General features: G+C 37.9%; 1 protein-coding gene across 1 annotated transcript in view; it reads left to right on the top strand.

Annotated features, from left to right (window-relative positions):
* ITPR1 (inositol 1,4,5-trisphosphate receptor type 1) overlaps nt 1-17,240 on the top strand; it is a 249,083-nt gene that overhangs the window by 111,653 nt on the left and 120,190 nt on the right. Inside the window, exons 20-29 of the mRNA XM_065407748.1 lie at nt 1,570-1,821; nt 3,080-3,221; nt 4,293-4,464; nt 4,795-4,985; nt 7,401-7,539; nt 9,487-9,538; nt 10,633-10,801; nt 10,896-11,066; nt 15,557-15,622; nt 16,243-16,380. Of these exons, the coding sequence (XP_065263820.1) occupies nt 1,570-1,821; nt 3,080-3,221; nt 4,293-4,464; nt 4,795-4,985; nt 7,401-7,539; nt 9,487-9,538; nt 10,633-10,801; nt 10,896-11,066; nt 15,557-15,622; nt 16,243-16,380 (1,492 nt within the window). The remainder of the gene's footprint in view (nt 1-1,569; nt 1,822-3,079; nt 3,222-4,292; nt 4,465-4,794; nt 4,986-7,400; nt 7,540-9,486; nt 9,539-10,632; nt 10,802-10,895; nt 11,067-15,556; nt 15,623-16,242; nt 16,381-17,240) is intronic.

The following is a 17,240-nucleotide window of genomic DNA, read 5'->3' as shown; positions in this document are numbered from 1 at the left end:
CCGGCTTTCTCCACAATAGTTTGATTTAGCTTGTAAAATCTGAGCTGTAATAGGGGTTGTTGAAAGGAAGGTGAGCTAGCACTCAGAGTAAAGGAAAGGGTTGGTTGTAACCTGCAAAAAGCTCTTTCTAAGATGCCACCACAGTTCTAGATCATTTCTAGAACTTTATTTGTGAGCTCCAGACTTAGTAGATGTCCTGAAGTTCTCACCGGGACACTATATGAACTTGCAAAAACCCCACAAGAAGTTTTGTTTTTTTATTTTATTTTTTTATTTTTTTGCCTTTTTGCACTATTAAGCTATGCTTCTAATATGAAGCAGTGCTTCCAGATGACTTGGCTAGACACCAGTTTCTTGGCGCATTGTAATTCCAAGTTCCATCTCAGACCAAATTCCTGTGTCTGGGCTATAAACTTTTGAGAATAGTTTGACAGACCGTTGGCTATTGTGGTGCAAAAAGTACCACCAGAATTCCTTTTTAACTACTTATCACTTTGGCCTTGCATATTGTGTTTAAAAACTTTAAATAATTCATCTGGTAAACTTGTTAAAAGGGATTAGAATGGATGTTTTGGATTTGGACTACTTAAGAGTTTCAGGCCCAAAGTGGACCTGTTCTAACTTTGTTTTCTCTCCTTTATCTGTTTGCAAAGTCCATGCAATTCTTATGAGTTCTTCCCAAAAAGAGTTGTTTAAATGCTCTTAACAGTAATTTCTTCTAACCTTTCAATAACAAACCAATGAGTGTGTGTATATATAAAGTGTGTATATATAATGAAGAGAGTAGGAAGCAATTCTGTAAGGTAAAATTCCATGGACTAGGATACAAAGGAATAAGATTCAATTAAATGCCTTGTAATCTTTTTATTGAAAAACCACCTTCTTTAGAGTTAAGGTCGGTAAGGACTATATAAACACTCATACTCTGCATGTGCTTTAAACTTTAGTTGCTGGGTTATAATAATTATTAGAGTCTGTTGTATTTGCATTCATTTAAATGATAGGTGCCTGTTCTGTTCCTGTTGACTAGATCTTTTGGGAGCAGGAAAAAAAAGTACATGAACTCAATTGTTATATCTACCTGTGACTAATTGGTATGGAGACTGATGCCTCAGTTCAGCAGAATACTTAGGCATATGTCCAACTTTAATCAGTTTAATAGTCTCATTGACTCCATTGCCTAAGCAATCAAGAGTAGCTTGAGAGCTGCCAGTGAGAAGTGTGCCAACTTCTAAAATGACTAGGCTGCTGTAATCTTTCTGTATTTAATAAGAAATAGCATTAGCAAAGAAAAACCAAGTGCTGCTTAATTCTTCAAAATATACAACACTGTGACAAACTAGGTGACTTTTGGAAAGCTGTTGTCCCGACCCTCAGATGACAATTATGTTACCTTTATTTGTGTTGGGAAATGATTTATTCTATTTTTAGAGCATCCCTTACCTATTGATTAATATCAGTAACATTTCTTTTTAACTAAAACATTAATTGCTAAACACTGTTGACATTTTTAGGTGCTTTCCTTATATTGACTTCTGGAAACTAAGGTGTAAGTTTCTTCTCTTCTAGATACCAGCTTAATCTTTTTGCTAGAATGTGCCTGGATCGACAGTACTTGGCCATAAATGAAATATCTGGCCAGTTGGATGTGGATCTCATTCTTCGTTGTATGTCTGACGAAAACCTACCATATGATCTGAGAGCATCGTTCTGCCGGCTGATGCTGCATATGCATGTTGACCGTGATCCCCAAGAACAAGTAACGCCAGTGAAGTATGCTCGTCTGTGGTCTGAGATACCTTCTGAAATTGCTATTGATGAGTAAGTACTTGATGGAGAGGTATGAAAGAGCAGGAAATGAAATCGTTTTTTAATTTAAAAACAAACAAACCCTAAACTAATAAGTCATCTTTTTTACTTCTTTACTGGTGCTATCTCACTAGTCTATTATTGGTATTGAAGCCTGGTGGTATTAAAAACGTGTCTGTGGAGACACTTGCTGAGAAGAACTTCATTGAATAGAAAAGCTCAATTATTTTGTATGGTTGCTGCATTTTATTTTCCCCAAGAGGCAACGTGGTCCAGTGGATAGTGCACTGGGCGGGGATTTGAGACACCTGTGTTATATTCCTGGCTTTACCAATAACTTGCTGCGTGACCTAGGCAAGTCACTTAAATCTTTGTGCCTTTGTTTCCTCTCACATCTTGTGTGTCTTGTCTAATCAGGGTGTAAGCTCTTCAGGGCAGGGGACTATCTTTTGGTACAGGACCTAGCACAGAGGGATTCCGATCTTTCGGTTGTGGCCTCTAGTTACTATTGTAATAGAAATAATTTTTAAAATACTTTAATGTGTTCAGATGTTCCAAGCAAGATTATATTTTAAAAGATAAAAATTAACTTGATTTTTATTCGTTTTTTCCAGTCCCAGGGAATAAACACTTCGTATTCTGTTCAGTTGGGGTCTCTAAATCTCTACTGCTTCATTGCAATACTTCACTGCTAAACTTTCCTCCCCCTAGGTTAATTTTCTGAAGGAAATCCAATAGAGCATCTTCAGATTTAAAAGCTAAAGGGAAAAATAAGTGCTCAAGTCAGGCAAACTATTTCCAATAATACATAATTTTAAAAAAAGATTTCCACTACCATCCATATTCCTAATTGTCGATTTTTCTTTAAAAACTGATCTAGAATGTATATTTAAAAAAATAAAATAGTTTAAATGTTTTTACTTACAGAAAAAAATCCTGTTTGTATCCGGAGTTAGCACTTCATGGTCACATCTGCTCTCTTGCTGCTGTATGTCACTTGTCACCATTTCCATTAGAAAAATGTTTTTCCTCCTTTCTTTCTTTTTATTGGTACAAACCTTGCTTTTTCGCATGTTTTTAAAATAGTGCAAAGTGAGCATATGGGACAAAGCAGCAAAAGCCAGGAAATTATGGTCTCAGCTTCCTGTCTCCTTGATTTGGGATAAATTGTTTAACAGCCTTAACCTTATTTAGATCTTGACAAACTTGGATTAAAAAAAAATTCTATTTATGTGCATTTTACATTCAAGTTTAATTTTTTCCTCTCCAGCTATGACAGCAGTGGAACTTCCAAAGATGAAATTAAGGAGAGATTTGCACAAACCATGGAATTTGTGGAGGAGTATTTAAGAGATGTGGTGTGTCAGAGGTTCCCTTTCTCTGATAAAGAGAAAAACAAACTCACTTTTGAGGTAATTATTCCATTTTTATTTTTAATCTCTTTTTCTAAAGTAAAACAACGTTGCCTTTAATACAAGTTGAATTGGAGGAGGTTACATGTGAGTACTAACCTTCAGCAACTCCCTTCTCCTTGTGAGTAATCGTTACTCATGTAAACAACCCATTGAAGTCAGTAGCTGTTTGCAGGAATAGGTGCTAATGTGGGATAAATAAATACTCGTATTTTAAAAATAATTTGCAGTAGTTATGTTCACTTTTGTGCCCACTTTGATTTGTAAGATCAGGTTTTAGTGGCACAAATGTTTGTGGAACCCAGACTTTGTTTGCATGCACAAGTGTTTGTGCATGAAGCGGTTGTACACTCATCCAGTAAGAGAACAGTAGAATATCAATCATATAGTTTACCTTACCAGTTACAACAAACAGCTTGAATAACCTGTCATGAATATGCAGGGCAATGTTTCGTAAATAATCCATAGCTAAAGAAAAATCATTCAGTACTTTTGAATAACAAATACATTCGAGGGATTCGCTTCCTACTCGCAGAAAAAAGAGGCTACATTAGGCATAGAAATTATTTGGTAAAAATTATTTGCACAGTTCAAGAAACAGTATATTTTTGGGTCTTGTAGGGAAATTCCAGTTCTTGGCGGTATTAAAGATTTGACTAGATATGTAGTCCTTTGAAAACTCCCTCTGGTGAGAGTCTGTTTAATGGTTACCAATTGATGTAATAACTGTTATGTAAAATGTGCATTTATAGGTCAAGCCCAAAGAAGTTCTATCTTACTTTATTTACTGCCACACGTCAACAAATATATCATGCTTTTTGCTATAGAATAGCTACAGTAGGTATCAGAAGTCTTGCAATCCTGGACATGTAAATATACCTGTAGATATATATTAGCAAACTTATTTTGATTACTAGAATAAAGAACTATAAAACATAATGGAATTTGCTTATAAAGAGTGGGTCAGACAAATGGTCAATTTAAGTTCATAAGTGCAACTAAAAGTCAAGAAACAAACTGAGTTTTTGTGGCAAAAATAAGGGTTTTGATCAATACTTTCATTTTTAATAGGTTGTTAACTTAGCCAGAAACCTGATATATTTTGGTTTCTACAACTTCTGTGACCTCCTAAGACTAACCAAAATCCTCCTGGCTATATTAGACTGCGTGCATATTGCTACTATCTTTCCCATTACCAAAATGGCAAAAGGAGAAGAAAGTAAAGGTAAGACTGAAAAAATTATATGGGGAACTCCTGAGTGGAAGTGGAGGATTTCTTGGCCTCATTAATTTTATCTGAATACATGAAATGGGCATCAACATTTTCCCTTTTATCCACTGAATTCTTGGTGGTTTCCTATAAAAGCTAAGCGGTAATTGGGAGACTAATCTAAGGGGAAGATTTCTAAAGGAGGTTAGGTGCCTCACTGCCCTTTGTGTCTTTTTGAAAATATTCCCTTTGTTTCGTATGAAGCCGGTTTGTTTTTTCATGAGCTGTGAATGGTCGCTTATCCTCTTGGTGCATTCAAAGTGCAGTTATCTTATTCTTACTGTGTTTTTACCTGCCTCTCTGAAGGGAGCAATGTGATGAGATCAATTCATGGGGTTGGTGAGCTGATGACCCAGGTTGTACTCAGAGGTGGTGGATTCTTGCCCCTTACTCCACTTGCTACTGCTCCTGAGGGTAATGTCAAACAGAGTGAACCAGAGAAAGAAGATATCCTGGTAATGGACACCAAGCTGAAAATCATCGAAATACTTCAGGTACTAGAGATGCAGTGGAATATAGAGTTAGGTGGGGTCTCAAATCCTGTGTTGTGATGCTTGCATCTGACACTACATCTTAACTAGGTGTTAGGGAGTGCTTAGGAGGAGACGGTCCCTTCCAGTCCATTGCTGCCGGGATAGTCTTCTCCTGCTTAGAAGGTGTTGCAGAGGCAAACACCTAACCCTGTGAAACACTTTTTGCACACCCCTATGGCAGAGATTATCTTCTGGATGGGAGTTGCTAGTTGTGCACATGGGTGACTCAGAGCTGAACTAAAGGTCAACGTTCCATCTTTCTGGCATAGCAGGTCTTCAGCCACTTACCGTGCTATTTAACAGTTAATAATTTTTATAGAGCTGGCTGCCTTAAGAGGATAGTTAATATTCCCCTGGCCTGCCCCATCAAACAACTTCTTGTAATTTTCTAGGGTATCTTACTGTGGATGGCTAGGTAAACTGCCTTTGTTTGATAACTCTACAGTGGGGAAGTGTCCTGCATATAGAATAAAACACATTTGGCTGGTCACTACATTTTCCTAACAGTCTTGATTATAAGCCACTGATACCATGAAGCCATAAGGGTGATTTCAGCCCCCCTCTGCCAGATATAATGTTGTGGTAATGATAATGCTTCAAAAGTGAGCAGAGGCCCTTTATAGACAGAAAGGAGAACAATCCCCCTTATGATGATTTTACAGTCTAATTCACCTAGGCCTAAATGCTGCTGGTACCCCCTGCTGGGTAAAAGAATGCCAAACAGCAGTAAAGCTACACATAAGGAGTTTTCATTGAGTTTGCTTGAGCCACCAGTGGTCCTCTGTGTAGCGAGGTGAGGGACTGGCTTTGTGTTTATATGGAAGAACCAGTGTGTACGGAAGGCTTGCAGTGGGATAAAATGAAACATCACAATTTGTAAACCTGATTAAAGATAAATATCACTTTTATGGGCTGGAATGGGGCGTTTGATGGTAGATTCTCTTGTTACTTTAGACAACATTATTGAAAAACATGGGTAACAAAATTTGACCCCATTTTTGCAGGAATTGTTAAAGCAGAGCAATATATTGGACATAATCATGCAGTCTGTCATAATGGAACAGGGAAATTAGAAACCGAGTTAAATTAATAAAAATTGTATAGGATTCTTGAATAAAATATATAATTATACAGGAAAGTAGATTACTTCTAATTCAGATCTTGAGGTAGAAAGTTTAGATGTCCAGACTCAAAGTTGTTCTATTAATTTGGGGGATTTAATTTTTAAAGGTGGTGTGGGTTTTTTTGTTTTGTTTTTTAAGATTGAGGGGTTTAAAACATTTAAAAAGGCATAAGGAGAGGCTTTGTCCTTTGTTTGTCACTTACTTTTCCCTGTTAAAAGGGGAGGGGTAAAATCAAGGAAAATGTATCCATGCTTGTAAAGATGTATTGATGACTAAACAGTTGAGAAGACATAAATTTAAGGTTTTAAAACCAGAATTTATTAAATATGGGGCAAATGTAGCAATATTTATCCCTGCCAAAATACATGATTAATGATGAAAGTAAATATATCTTCTTACGTTGGGATGATACGAGACACTCTTTGGATGGTACATCTCTCCCCAAGGGAGCAGTAAGATGTTAATGTTGTAAAACAGGATATCAAAGTTCATGTTTGCCTGTTTCCGTTAGTACTGACTGAACTCTTAACCAATGTTTGGTTTATACCACATGTTTTATTTAAACCCTATGACACATCTACAAAGGAAGCGTGGTACGATGATTAGGGAACTAAACTGTGTGTCAGAAGAACTGGGTTTGATTCCCTGCTCTGTCATAAGCTTCAAGCATGACCTTTGGCAATTTGGTTAGGCCCAGATTTTTAAAGCTATTTCAATGTCGTTGTGCTCAGTTTCAGAATGCCTAACTGATTTAGGAGCCTACATTTCATTTTCCGAAGGAATTTTGGCACTTCTGAGTCTGAATTCCGTTGACAGTCGATGGGATTGAAACCAATGCCTATGCATCACAGGGGTGTTGTGAGGATAAATACATTAGATTATCAAGCACTCAGGTACTCCAGTAATGGGCGGGAGGAAAGAGGTGCATAGAAGTACCCATTAAATCTTTCTTAGATATTTTTGCATTCATGGTTCTTTAAATTGACCTTATACATTTGGTTATGCTTGTAGTCGAATCTTTTAAAATAGAATCTTTTAAAATAAAAACCCCCAAAGTACTGAATTTTGGATTACTTAAAAAAGGGATTTTGGTGCATTCCCCTCCCTTCATAGTAAAATCTGTAGTTTTCTGAGTATGTGGATCTCAGCTATTAGTTTACACAGAGTGCAGTGTTACAGTCTTGAGAGGTATAGAGACGTGATGTAAAAATAACATGTCTATTTCCATTTTTTTAAAACTTTGAATCATCAGTTTATTTTGAATGTGAGGTTGGATTACAGAATCTCGTGCCTACTGTGTATATTTAAATGCGAGTTCGATGAAAGCAATGCACAGACCTCTGAATCACCTACTGGAAGCAGTAACCAAGAGGCCCCAACTAATGTACCAGGTTAGTTATTTAATAAAAAGCTTTTTAAAGAAATGGTGGGGGTGCCTTAATGACCGAAGTCCTGATTCAGCAATGTACTCCAGCTCATGCTTGACTTTAGGCACAAGAGTGGCCCCACTGAAGTCAGGAACATTGCTAAATCAGGTTCTAAGTGTGACAATTACATTGAATATCTTTTCCACGTAGAGCAAAAACTAGAATTGTTGTCGCTCTATCTTGTTGCCATGAATTAAGTAATTGTACCCGTCTCCGTCTCTAGGAGCATTACAAAATTCCTTTAAAATGCATTTTGAAAATTGATTTATCATGGCCCCAAACAAGGACTTGCCTTGTTATTTTCAAACAAAGTTAAAGTGATCCACAATCTACCTGACCACTATCCCAGCAAAGTAGCCTCCAACCCAATCTACCTCCTCCCAAAACAAATCCTGGGAAAAAAGGTGAGTCTTGCAGATTTTCCTGGAGGTCTCTAAATCTGAATTTTGGTGGACCAAAGTGGGAAAGAAGTTGTACAGCAAAGGCCCCCCCACTGGGTCTCTTCTGATTAAAACCACGATGCTGAAAACTTATGCCCCTCAGATGTTGCTAAACTGCTGTGGTATCACCTAGCGAGAGAGGTGATGTCCTGTAGCCAGAATCTGAAACACTTAGGGCTTGAGAAGTCCTAAACTAAAGTATTTATATTTGATCTGTGAGACTTATTGTGCTGAAAATAGGATTTTTTAAATCAACTTGAGGATCTGTTCTCTAGATGCCAGAGAGGTTTTAGATGTGTAACTTCTCCACACCGCAAGAGAACAAATATTTTAGTTTCCACTCCAGTCTCTTGCTCTTGTAGTGTCTCTTGCTCTTGGACTGGAGGGTAGAATGACAGGCTTCTGTTCTGGGCCTTTGTAGTCAGGCTGCTTAGAACTCCCCTTGAGTTGAAGCAGTGCAGATCTATGTACTTGTTATATTCAATGTGAATTTAAAGTGAAAGAGTGTAAATAGTTCTCAAACAGATGTATCTTCCCCTTGCTGTGCCCACTGCTCACAAGAGAGATTGAATCAGGGCCCTGTTATAATGCGGAACATGAATCTGGAGGCTAATGCTTAGCACCTCATAAATCCAGCCCTGTGCGAGCAAAATGGTTACCTGAGATGAGGATTCACCAGCCTCTGCAGGCAGTGGGGTGGGCTAGGTGATCTAATTGACATATCCTCTAATTACTAAGATTCTAGCTAAAACTTTTTAGCTATTTCCTTGCCAAAAAGCAGGGACTGCCATTTACTCTGTGTCTGTACCATGACTAGCACAATGGGACCTAGACCTGACTAAGCTTTCTAGGTATTCCCAGTCAGAAAAAGTGAGATTGGGGAATAGCAGAGAGGGAAAAACTTCAATATTTATTTCCCAGGAAGCAGTGTTCAATTGGGAAATTTTCTAAGAATATGGCAGACATTGTTTGCCTCCTATCTTTTTATTCTAGAATAGTAATTCTTGTTAACCTTCTGGCACATACCTCCTGCTGTGAGGGGCAAAGGCCTTGGTGATGTTAGAAAGTGATTCCTGTCATCAAGGGTTTAATTGCTTAAAGCTGTCAATTAATAACAGAAATGCAGGGCATTTCCTGGGGTCGATGGTGGCCCATCAAGTCAGACACTAATTCCCATCAATGCTTTGCTCTGAAGCAGCTACTGAAAGTATAAGCTAAAAATCAGTGATGGAGGAAGAAACATGGCTATCTGTGAAGTGGTTCAGTAGTTTAACTGGTGAATAGAGATCATTAAGAAATGCCTTACATTAGTTTCTCAGACAGCATCAATCAACATACTATTCAGCTCATATTGGTCCATTCTGCTAAATTTGTGTTACCACTTACAACTTAAGATTTCTTTAGGCTGCCAAAACAGCTACAGTTTGTATCTCTGACACAATAATCTTATGTGTGTATTTCTACTTTCCAGGAGCCCTAGACTTTGAACATATTGAAGAACAAGCTGAAGGGATCTTTGGCGGAAGGAAAGTATCTCTTCATTAGTACGTCTATGGACATAGTTGCTTGAAAACTTTTGTTTTGACAGAATATCTTTGATGGAATTTAAGACTCTTCTCCAAAAAGGAATTTTTAAATGTAATTGTTCACCAATAGAAGTAAATGTTTTAAATTTCTGTTTTATACATTTTTAAATTGCATCTAGGCTCAGCATGTTCTGGAAATCTACCAGACTCTCAAAATAATCATACTTGTTTCCTATGTTTCCACCCAACTCCCTTTCCTGTGACCTGTTTTCTTACACGTGAGGCTCTTCTGTTTGTTATATAGCCTGGAGTTTAAGTACCAGCATACTCAACAAAATAAAATTTTAAGGTTTTGTAGCTTCGTGTCCCCAGTAACAGAATGAGTGTTCCAGTCACCTTTTTAAACCTGGGGGTACAAAAATCCATTGGATATAAAGGCGCTCTCTCGATTAAACAGTAATGTCCTTTAGGATTAAAAGCCAAGAAAAGAGTTAAAGCCTTTCTTCAAGCTAGGAAAGCAAAGAAATCAAAAAGCAGGGATTTCTCCAAGTAGAAGATTTTCATGCAAGTGTAATCACTTCATGATTCTGCTCTGCGCTTGCATGTGAGAGAGCGTGCTTGAGTATTGATGTGTAGATCTGAGGAGAATTTTACTTACAGCCTAGATGAATCTCACAAGTCTTGAGTATGAGACTTCTGGTTCTACTGATATTTTGGCCATGCTCAACTAACTGCATACACACAGCATTCAGCACAGAATACCCAGGAGTCTAGGACTTTGTGTTCCATTTAGCAGGGACTAGTAGTATTGCTTATATCATCTCTTCAAGCCTCCTGCCACGGGAGGGCAGATCAATGACAAACTGGAACACTTGAGCAGATCTGACGTTCCATCCAACAGAGGATAGTGCTACTGTTGTCCCTAACTTGTTCAAAGCCAACAGCAAATGAGAGCCCCAGATTGCTCTAATTTTTGATGTGGTTTCCATAGCAAAATTATAAATGCAGCTGCAATAATTTCCTGTATACAAAAAGTTGGTTGTTTTATTAAGGTGGGGGAGAAGTTAGTTTACTCTGCATTTGGTTCTTTTCAGTGACGAGAACACCCCATTAGATTTGGATGATCATGGCGGCAGGACTTTCCTTAGAGTTTTGCTCCACTTAACCATGCACGATTACCCTCCACTAGTATCTGGGGCACTTCAGCTACTCTTCAGGCATTTTAGTCAGAGACAAGAAGTTCTTCAAGCATTTAAACAGGTATGTGTGGCTATTATGTGTATGTCCCCTTTCTGCATGCATGTGTTGCAAGTTTTAAAATCTCTGTGCAACTAATGGATTGCATTCATATAAGGTTCAACTGCTTGTTACCAGCCAAGATGTTGACAACTATAAGCAGATAAAACAAGATTTGGACCAATTGAGGTCTATTGTGGAAAAATCAGAACTTTGGGTTTACAAAGGCCAGGGTCCTGATGAGACTATGGATGGAGCACCAGGTGAAAACGAACATAAGAAAAAGGAGGTAAGCACTTGCATCTTGGTAGTCAATTTATGTGAACTATTGGAATATCCATTTGGGTAAATAATGTCTGTACCATATTTAAGAAGCAGTGTGGGGGCTGAGAACCAGGGCTCACAGCTCCCTGACGCGAGCCCAGCTGCACCCTGGCTCTTGCCTCTTCGCTCCCAGCTGGGAGTGCGGGGTGGGGGGCACTTGGGGCTTCTCACCTCTGGTGGGAAGATCCACACCTGGAGTCCAGTCAGCTGCCGGGCTACGGAGCTGGAAACCCAGTTTTCCAGTGGAGCCATGAAATTGACAAGACAGCCAACAGCTGATGTAAGTAAGGCAACATCTACATGGACACTGGGTCGCCCTACCTACACCGATATAAGCCCTGAGTCTCTCGTGGAGGTGGAGTTATGTCGGTGTAGTAGGGCATTTACATCAGTGGAAGCAAGGCTGTAGTGTAGACACTGTCACAGTTAGGTCGACCTAACTCCGCTGTTTACAGCAAGCCAGAGATTCAATCAAATATAAGGCAGAGGTGGGTAGTGATGGGAGTTAACAGTATGTGGATGTGAATAGCTATTGTTAGTGGTCAATAAGAATAAGTTACTCATTGCCTTTCATACAGATAGAACCCAAAATCTGCTCTACAGAATTAATATAATTTCAGTTGAATAATAGTGGAGAGAGAGGTATGTTGTGGGGAATGCATGACTGCAGACAGAGTGTGACAACTGATAAAGAGGGGATAGGATGTTACTGTTTTGTAAAAACACTCTACCCTTGTACTCTGGCAGAGGGATTAGTGTGACTTAACACAAAAACACTTTTTAATACCCAGGGTGGATTTGATTTAAATCAATTTGATTTAAATCACTAGTCAGGAAGACTCTATTTAATCGTGGATTTCTACATAAAAGTTCATTCGTGTTGGTTGTTATAACCTTAATACATATTCTTCACAACTCAGAGATAGATGTAGGTTTCATTTTTAGAAGGTACACACTATACATTTTAAATGATTTATTTTGAAAACTTTTCAGATTAGCTTTACAGCTGTATCAGAAAATGAATGATTGTTTGGTTATTTTATTTACCAAAGGTAATTGAAGCAGATATTTATGAAGTCACTAGGAGGTGATCTATCTCCAATTCAACAGGTTAATGATTAATATTTGGAGGATTTTCTTGCCATGCTGTATTAGGAGGAGAACATCACCAGACAGACATTTACATTGTTTTATTTAACTAAAACAACAACGTTGTGTATTTTGGATTTTTTTCTTCAACAGCAAACATATAATATTTTAACAAAACAAGCATATAAATTTTTGAATGTAGTTAAACGTTTAAGTTTTTTAAAATCAGGTTTGTTTTTGTTAAAATTGTTTTTAACTAAAATAGTGAAATGAAATATTAAAAACCAAAAATTAAATAGACTGTGTCAGCCAGGTCAACATGATAAACTTAAAATATTGGCTTCTGCAGCTAACTCAGTCGTCTTCACTTTCATTTTCCTGTTTGTTCATAATCTGGAAAAGAAAAACAAGCTTTCCTGCTTTTTCAGGTCCCAAACAATTTCTCAATTTGGAATGAATTAGTCCAAAGGAAGAAAATATTTTTTCTACACTGGCAGAAGAAGCTACTGATGTTAAAAATGAGACTATCACTTCAACAGTCTCTGAATCCAAGTGCTTAAGTGACTTCCATCCGTTCACTGGTGTGATTTTTCTTTAAAACATCATCAGCAAACATATATTTCACCCTTAGCTCTGAAGTTTATTATAGTTGGCATTATGGAGGGCTGATTGCTGGATGTCTATGTCATAGCCAACTCCTCTTCTTCAGCAGTTAAGGTTTGACCCTGGTACCGAGTATTGAGAATATTTGCAAGAAAATGAGGTGGAGATCGTGCTTGTCCCATTCATTTTTTTTAATGCTTGTAATTTAACTCTGTCTTTGCATATTTCTTTTTTTAAGCTCTCACTCAGTTCCTTCCAAATTTCAACAGCGTCAGCAATAAAACAGCTATTTCCCTGCATTTTGTTCAATGCTACAGAAATAGGCTTCAGGGTACTCAGCATGTGTTCAACATTTCTCTTAAGCCCAATGTTGAGAACTTTGGCTGGGACAGTGCCATCTATTTTTTCACGATTTTGTTCACAAACTGGCATCAGATTAGGCAAATGCTTTATATAGTGCTCAAAACAGTCCACTACTGAGTTCCATCGCACGTCTTGTGGGAGAGTTAGTTTGGTTCCTCCCACTTTTTTCAGAACAGCTGCTGCAAAGTGGTTGTTATGGAAGTATTTTGCAATTTCAACAACATTAGCCTTTATTTCTGGAACACTGAATTCTTTGGCTAGGAGGTGCATCAAACGGGCACTGCAACCGTATGTTATTAGCTTGGGACTCTCTTCGCTCTCTTCGAAATAATTTCTTCTCATCTTGGATACATTTGTAGCATTGTCTGTGACCGAGCTGCGTACTAGACATTTGATTTTTTTTTTCAGTTTGTTATCGCTTTTACTGCTACTTCTTGTAAGTATTCTGCTGTGTGCGCATTTCCTGATGTATCAATTGTTTCTGTAAGGAAGACATTCCCTTCTTCTGCTGTCACACAAGCACATACAACAGGATCATTGTGGACATTGCTTCACCAATCAAGATTCAGGTTAACAATTTTACCCTCTAGGCCTTTTGCACACTGCTCAATTTCTCTTTCATACACTTTATCCAGCAATTTGCCTGTGACAGCTGCTCTGTTGGGTGGAATGTATCCTGGTCTTAGTGACTGAACCATGTTAATGAAGTATGGGTTCTCAATCATACAGAAAGGAGAGTTTGTTGCATAAACCAACTGGGCAATTTTTTCATCAGTTACCTCTTTTTGTAATCTGCTGGTTCTTATCACAAACTTATTTATGGCTGTTTCTGGATGATGGATATTTTTTTTCTTTTTGCTACAGGTGATATACTGTGGCTATGTGACATACATGATGGGACTGAAACACTATCATTGGCAGATAACTCTGAAACTATAGAAAATGATGGTGATCTTGAAAGTGGATAGTCTTCAGAATCCTGTATGTTGAGGATGGATTCTCCTAAACAAAATAAATCAATGCAGTTATTTAATCATTATTACCATACACTTAGTACTACTTTAAAGGTTAAATTGTAACAGGAAGATCTGCCTATTTCAGCTATTTATTTTTTATCACCACTGCATCTAAAATGATAGTACCATAGAGTAACAACTATATTTTTTGCTCAACTTGAGAATTCAAGAATAGTCCAGTAGGAAGACAGGCAGTCCTTATGAAAGAAATATGAAATAAAAAATTTTCCATCCTGAAGATCCTGCATGTTCAGACATGTTCCTTTCATCATCTTGAACACAGCTTCCTCCTGAGAAGGAATATTTCTCGTGATGTTGTTTCATTCGGGCAACCAGGCCTTGCATTTCTTTGTTGCACTGTTTGCATTTTGCACGCATGCCTGTCTTACCCACAGGTAGAGGAACTTTATTAAAATACTCCCAAACTGGGTCTCTCTTATGGTCAGGTGCCATTGTAGGTTTTCCCTTCTAGTGAGAGAATGGTATGGTAGATCTCAAATCAATGAAGGCTACACTCAGAAAGACCTCAAGACTTCTGGAATATGCTGTTCAAACAGTTTCACTTTTGTTTCTACTGCCTGTCCCTCCCTTCTCACATTTATCTCCAGACTTCTTCTCCTTGTCCAGATCTATTCCGCGCCCAGCAATCTTCTATTCACTGAATTTTTTGAAACTTTGCACTTTTAGAGAGAGGTAAGGGATTGACTCTGTATACACAAATTTGCAGAGGGACAATAGGGTTGAGGTCTGTTATTTCTCACCTCTTATATTATTTATTTATTTAAAAACATTTTTGCTGTTAACAAACATGTTATCTCTGGAGACACAAATCCACAGTTTGAGAACGGCAAAACTAAGCATCTCTGATGGTATCTTCTAAACTGAGCACTGAGTCCCATTTGTAGATAGAAAGATTAACCTAAATAATCTATACAGAAGACCCTGGAACCCCATAAGATTGGGTCCCTAATCCATGAACTATTGGAACTCATTTACAAAACTTTTCTTAAACATTACATGAGTATATTGTCTCATAGTATAGAATTAGAATTTATAATCCCTATTCCATGATGAGATGTCTTTGAGCTATAATGTATCTTAATTAAAACCATCTTTAGATAGTTTTTTTTTCCTCAAAAAGCTTTTTATCAAAAAAATCCGATTTAAATAAAACAAATCTGATTTATTTATTTATTTATTTATTTTAAAAAATCATTGATTTTTATCCACCCTGTTAATACCCTCAATCTTGTCATGAAACTGTAAGGTGACAACTGTCAATTTTGGTCTTTATAGATGCAGTTTAATACCCGTATTTCTCAGCCATAGGAGCTATCAAAGAAAATACTCTAATCGATTAATAGATTATTGGTTTTGCCCCTAGGAAGGCCACAGCAAGTCTCAAAAACATGAAAGTACTAGCAGCTATAATTACCGAGTGGTGAAGGAGGTAAGACTTGGTTTTTTAAATTTAAGTATAAACTAATGGTGCAACTCAGATATTAGTCTGAATTTAAAAAAACAGGAAAAACTGAGTCACATTTACACTGTGAAAATTACTTGCTGAGTTCTAATTTGCTGAGTAGTAGAATATCCCAACTCCAATGAGACATCTGGAATATAGCCAACATGCGGGTTACATATTTTCCACAAAAACAGATTATTCCAAAATTTAGCATCAATGCTGCTTATTTCAATGGAAACCCAAATTTTTATGATTATAAAGGATATAAAAGAAGCAGGAAAGTCTGGAAGCTCATTTAAATCTGCCCTCTTTCTTTAGGAACTTGTGCTCCATTGTATCGTCTAATACTTTTAAAACTAATGTACAACGAGAGGCCCGTGTGTGGTAGCTTGTAAGTGTTAGAAGTTTCTAGGTTCGACTCCTGGCTGGCAAATACCTGAATTAGTTTTAAATGGATTTTTTCATGTCCTTTTCCCATTCACCCAGTGTCTGTCTGCTTGTCTGTCATTAGACTGTGAGTTGCTCAGGTCAGGGAAGTTTCCATCTTAACGTAATTTAAACCAAAACAAAAAATTCCAAGTTCTAAAGCAAATTTCTTCTCCCAGATTTTGCTTCGGCTTAGCAAACTCTGTGTTCAGGAAAGTGCTTCGGTCAGGAAAAGCCGGAAACAGCAGCAGAGATTGCTGCGGAACATGGGAGCTCACACGGTGGTGCTGGAGCTGCTGCAGATTCCATATGAGAAGGTGGGTATTTCACACAACTATTTCCTTACTTTATAGTTTTGCTGACTAATATTAAGAGCTCCCTGAGATCTCCTTAAACCTTAGTTCTTTCAGTTACCTTTGGCATCAAAGAAGCTATTGTAAATATTCATGCCTCTTTAGGAATAACTCATGGTTTATATAAGTATTTGGTTAAGTGTGAAACTTCTGATGACAACAGAAAAGATTCTAAGGGCACGTCTTCACTACCCGCCGGATCGGCAGGTAGCAATCGGTCTATCGGGGATTGACTTATCGCATCTAGTGAAGACGCGATAAAATCGATCCCTGATGGCTCTGCCGTCGACTCCAGAAATCCACCGCGGCAAGAGGCGGTAGTGGAGTTGACGGCGGTGCGGCAGCGGTCGACTTGCCGCCGTCCTCACAGCCAGGTAAGTCGACCTAAAATACGCCACTTCAGCTACGCTATTCACGTAGCTGAAGTTGCGTATCTTAGGTTGACCCCCCGCTGTAGTGTAGATCTAGCCTAAGCTAATTGCTGAAGCACCAACTTGGTCCATTGCAGTTAATCAGATCAAGAGCTTGTCTGTACTGGGCACTCAAGAAAGTTCATTCAAACTAACTAAAGGTGTGAATTAAAAGTGGATTAGTTAAAATGCATTAAACCCTTGTGTGGACACACTCATTCAGAATTAAAGTGGTCTTAATTCAGTTTATCTTTAATTCTGAATGAGGAGTTAATGCAGTTTAACTAATTCACTTTGAATTCACACCTTCAGCTAATTTGGCTTAATTTTCCTTAGTGTCCCCGGATAGCCAAGCCCTGAAGCTTTGACCTCATTGCCAAAACCAGGTATGTGTTTACTGCAGGATAACTAACA

This window comes from Emys orbicularis, chromosome 7, assembly GCF_028017835.1.
Source record: "Emys orbicularis isolate rEmyOrb1 chromosome 7, rEmyOrb1.hap1, whole genome shotgun sequence".
NCBI lineage: Eukaryota > Metazoa > Chordata > Testudines > Emydidae > Emys > Emys orbicularis.
The sequence above is the reverse complement of the archived record's forward strand: the minus strand, read 5'-3'. Positions and strand labels throughout refer to the sequence as shown.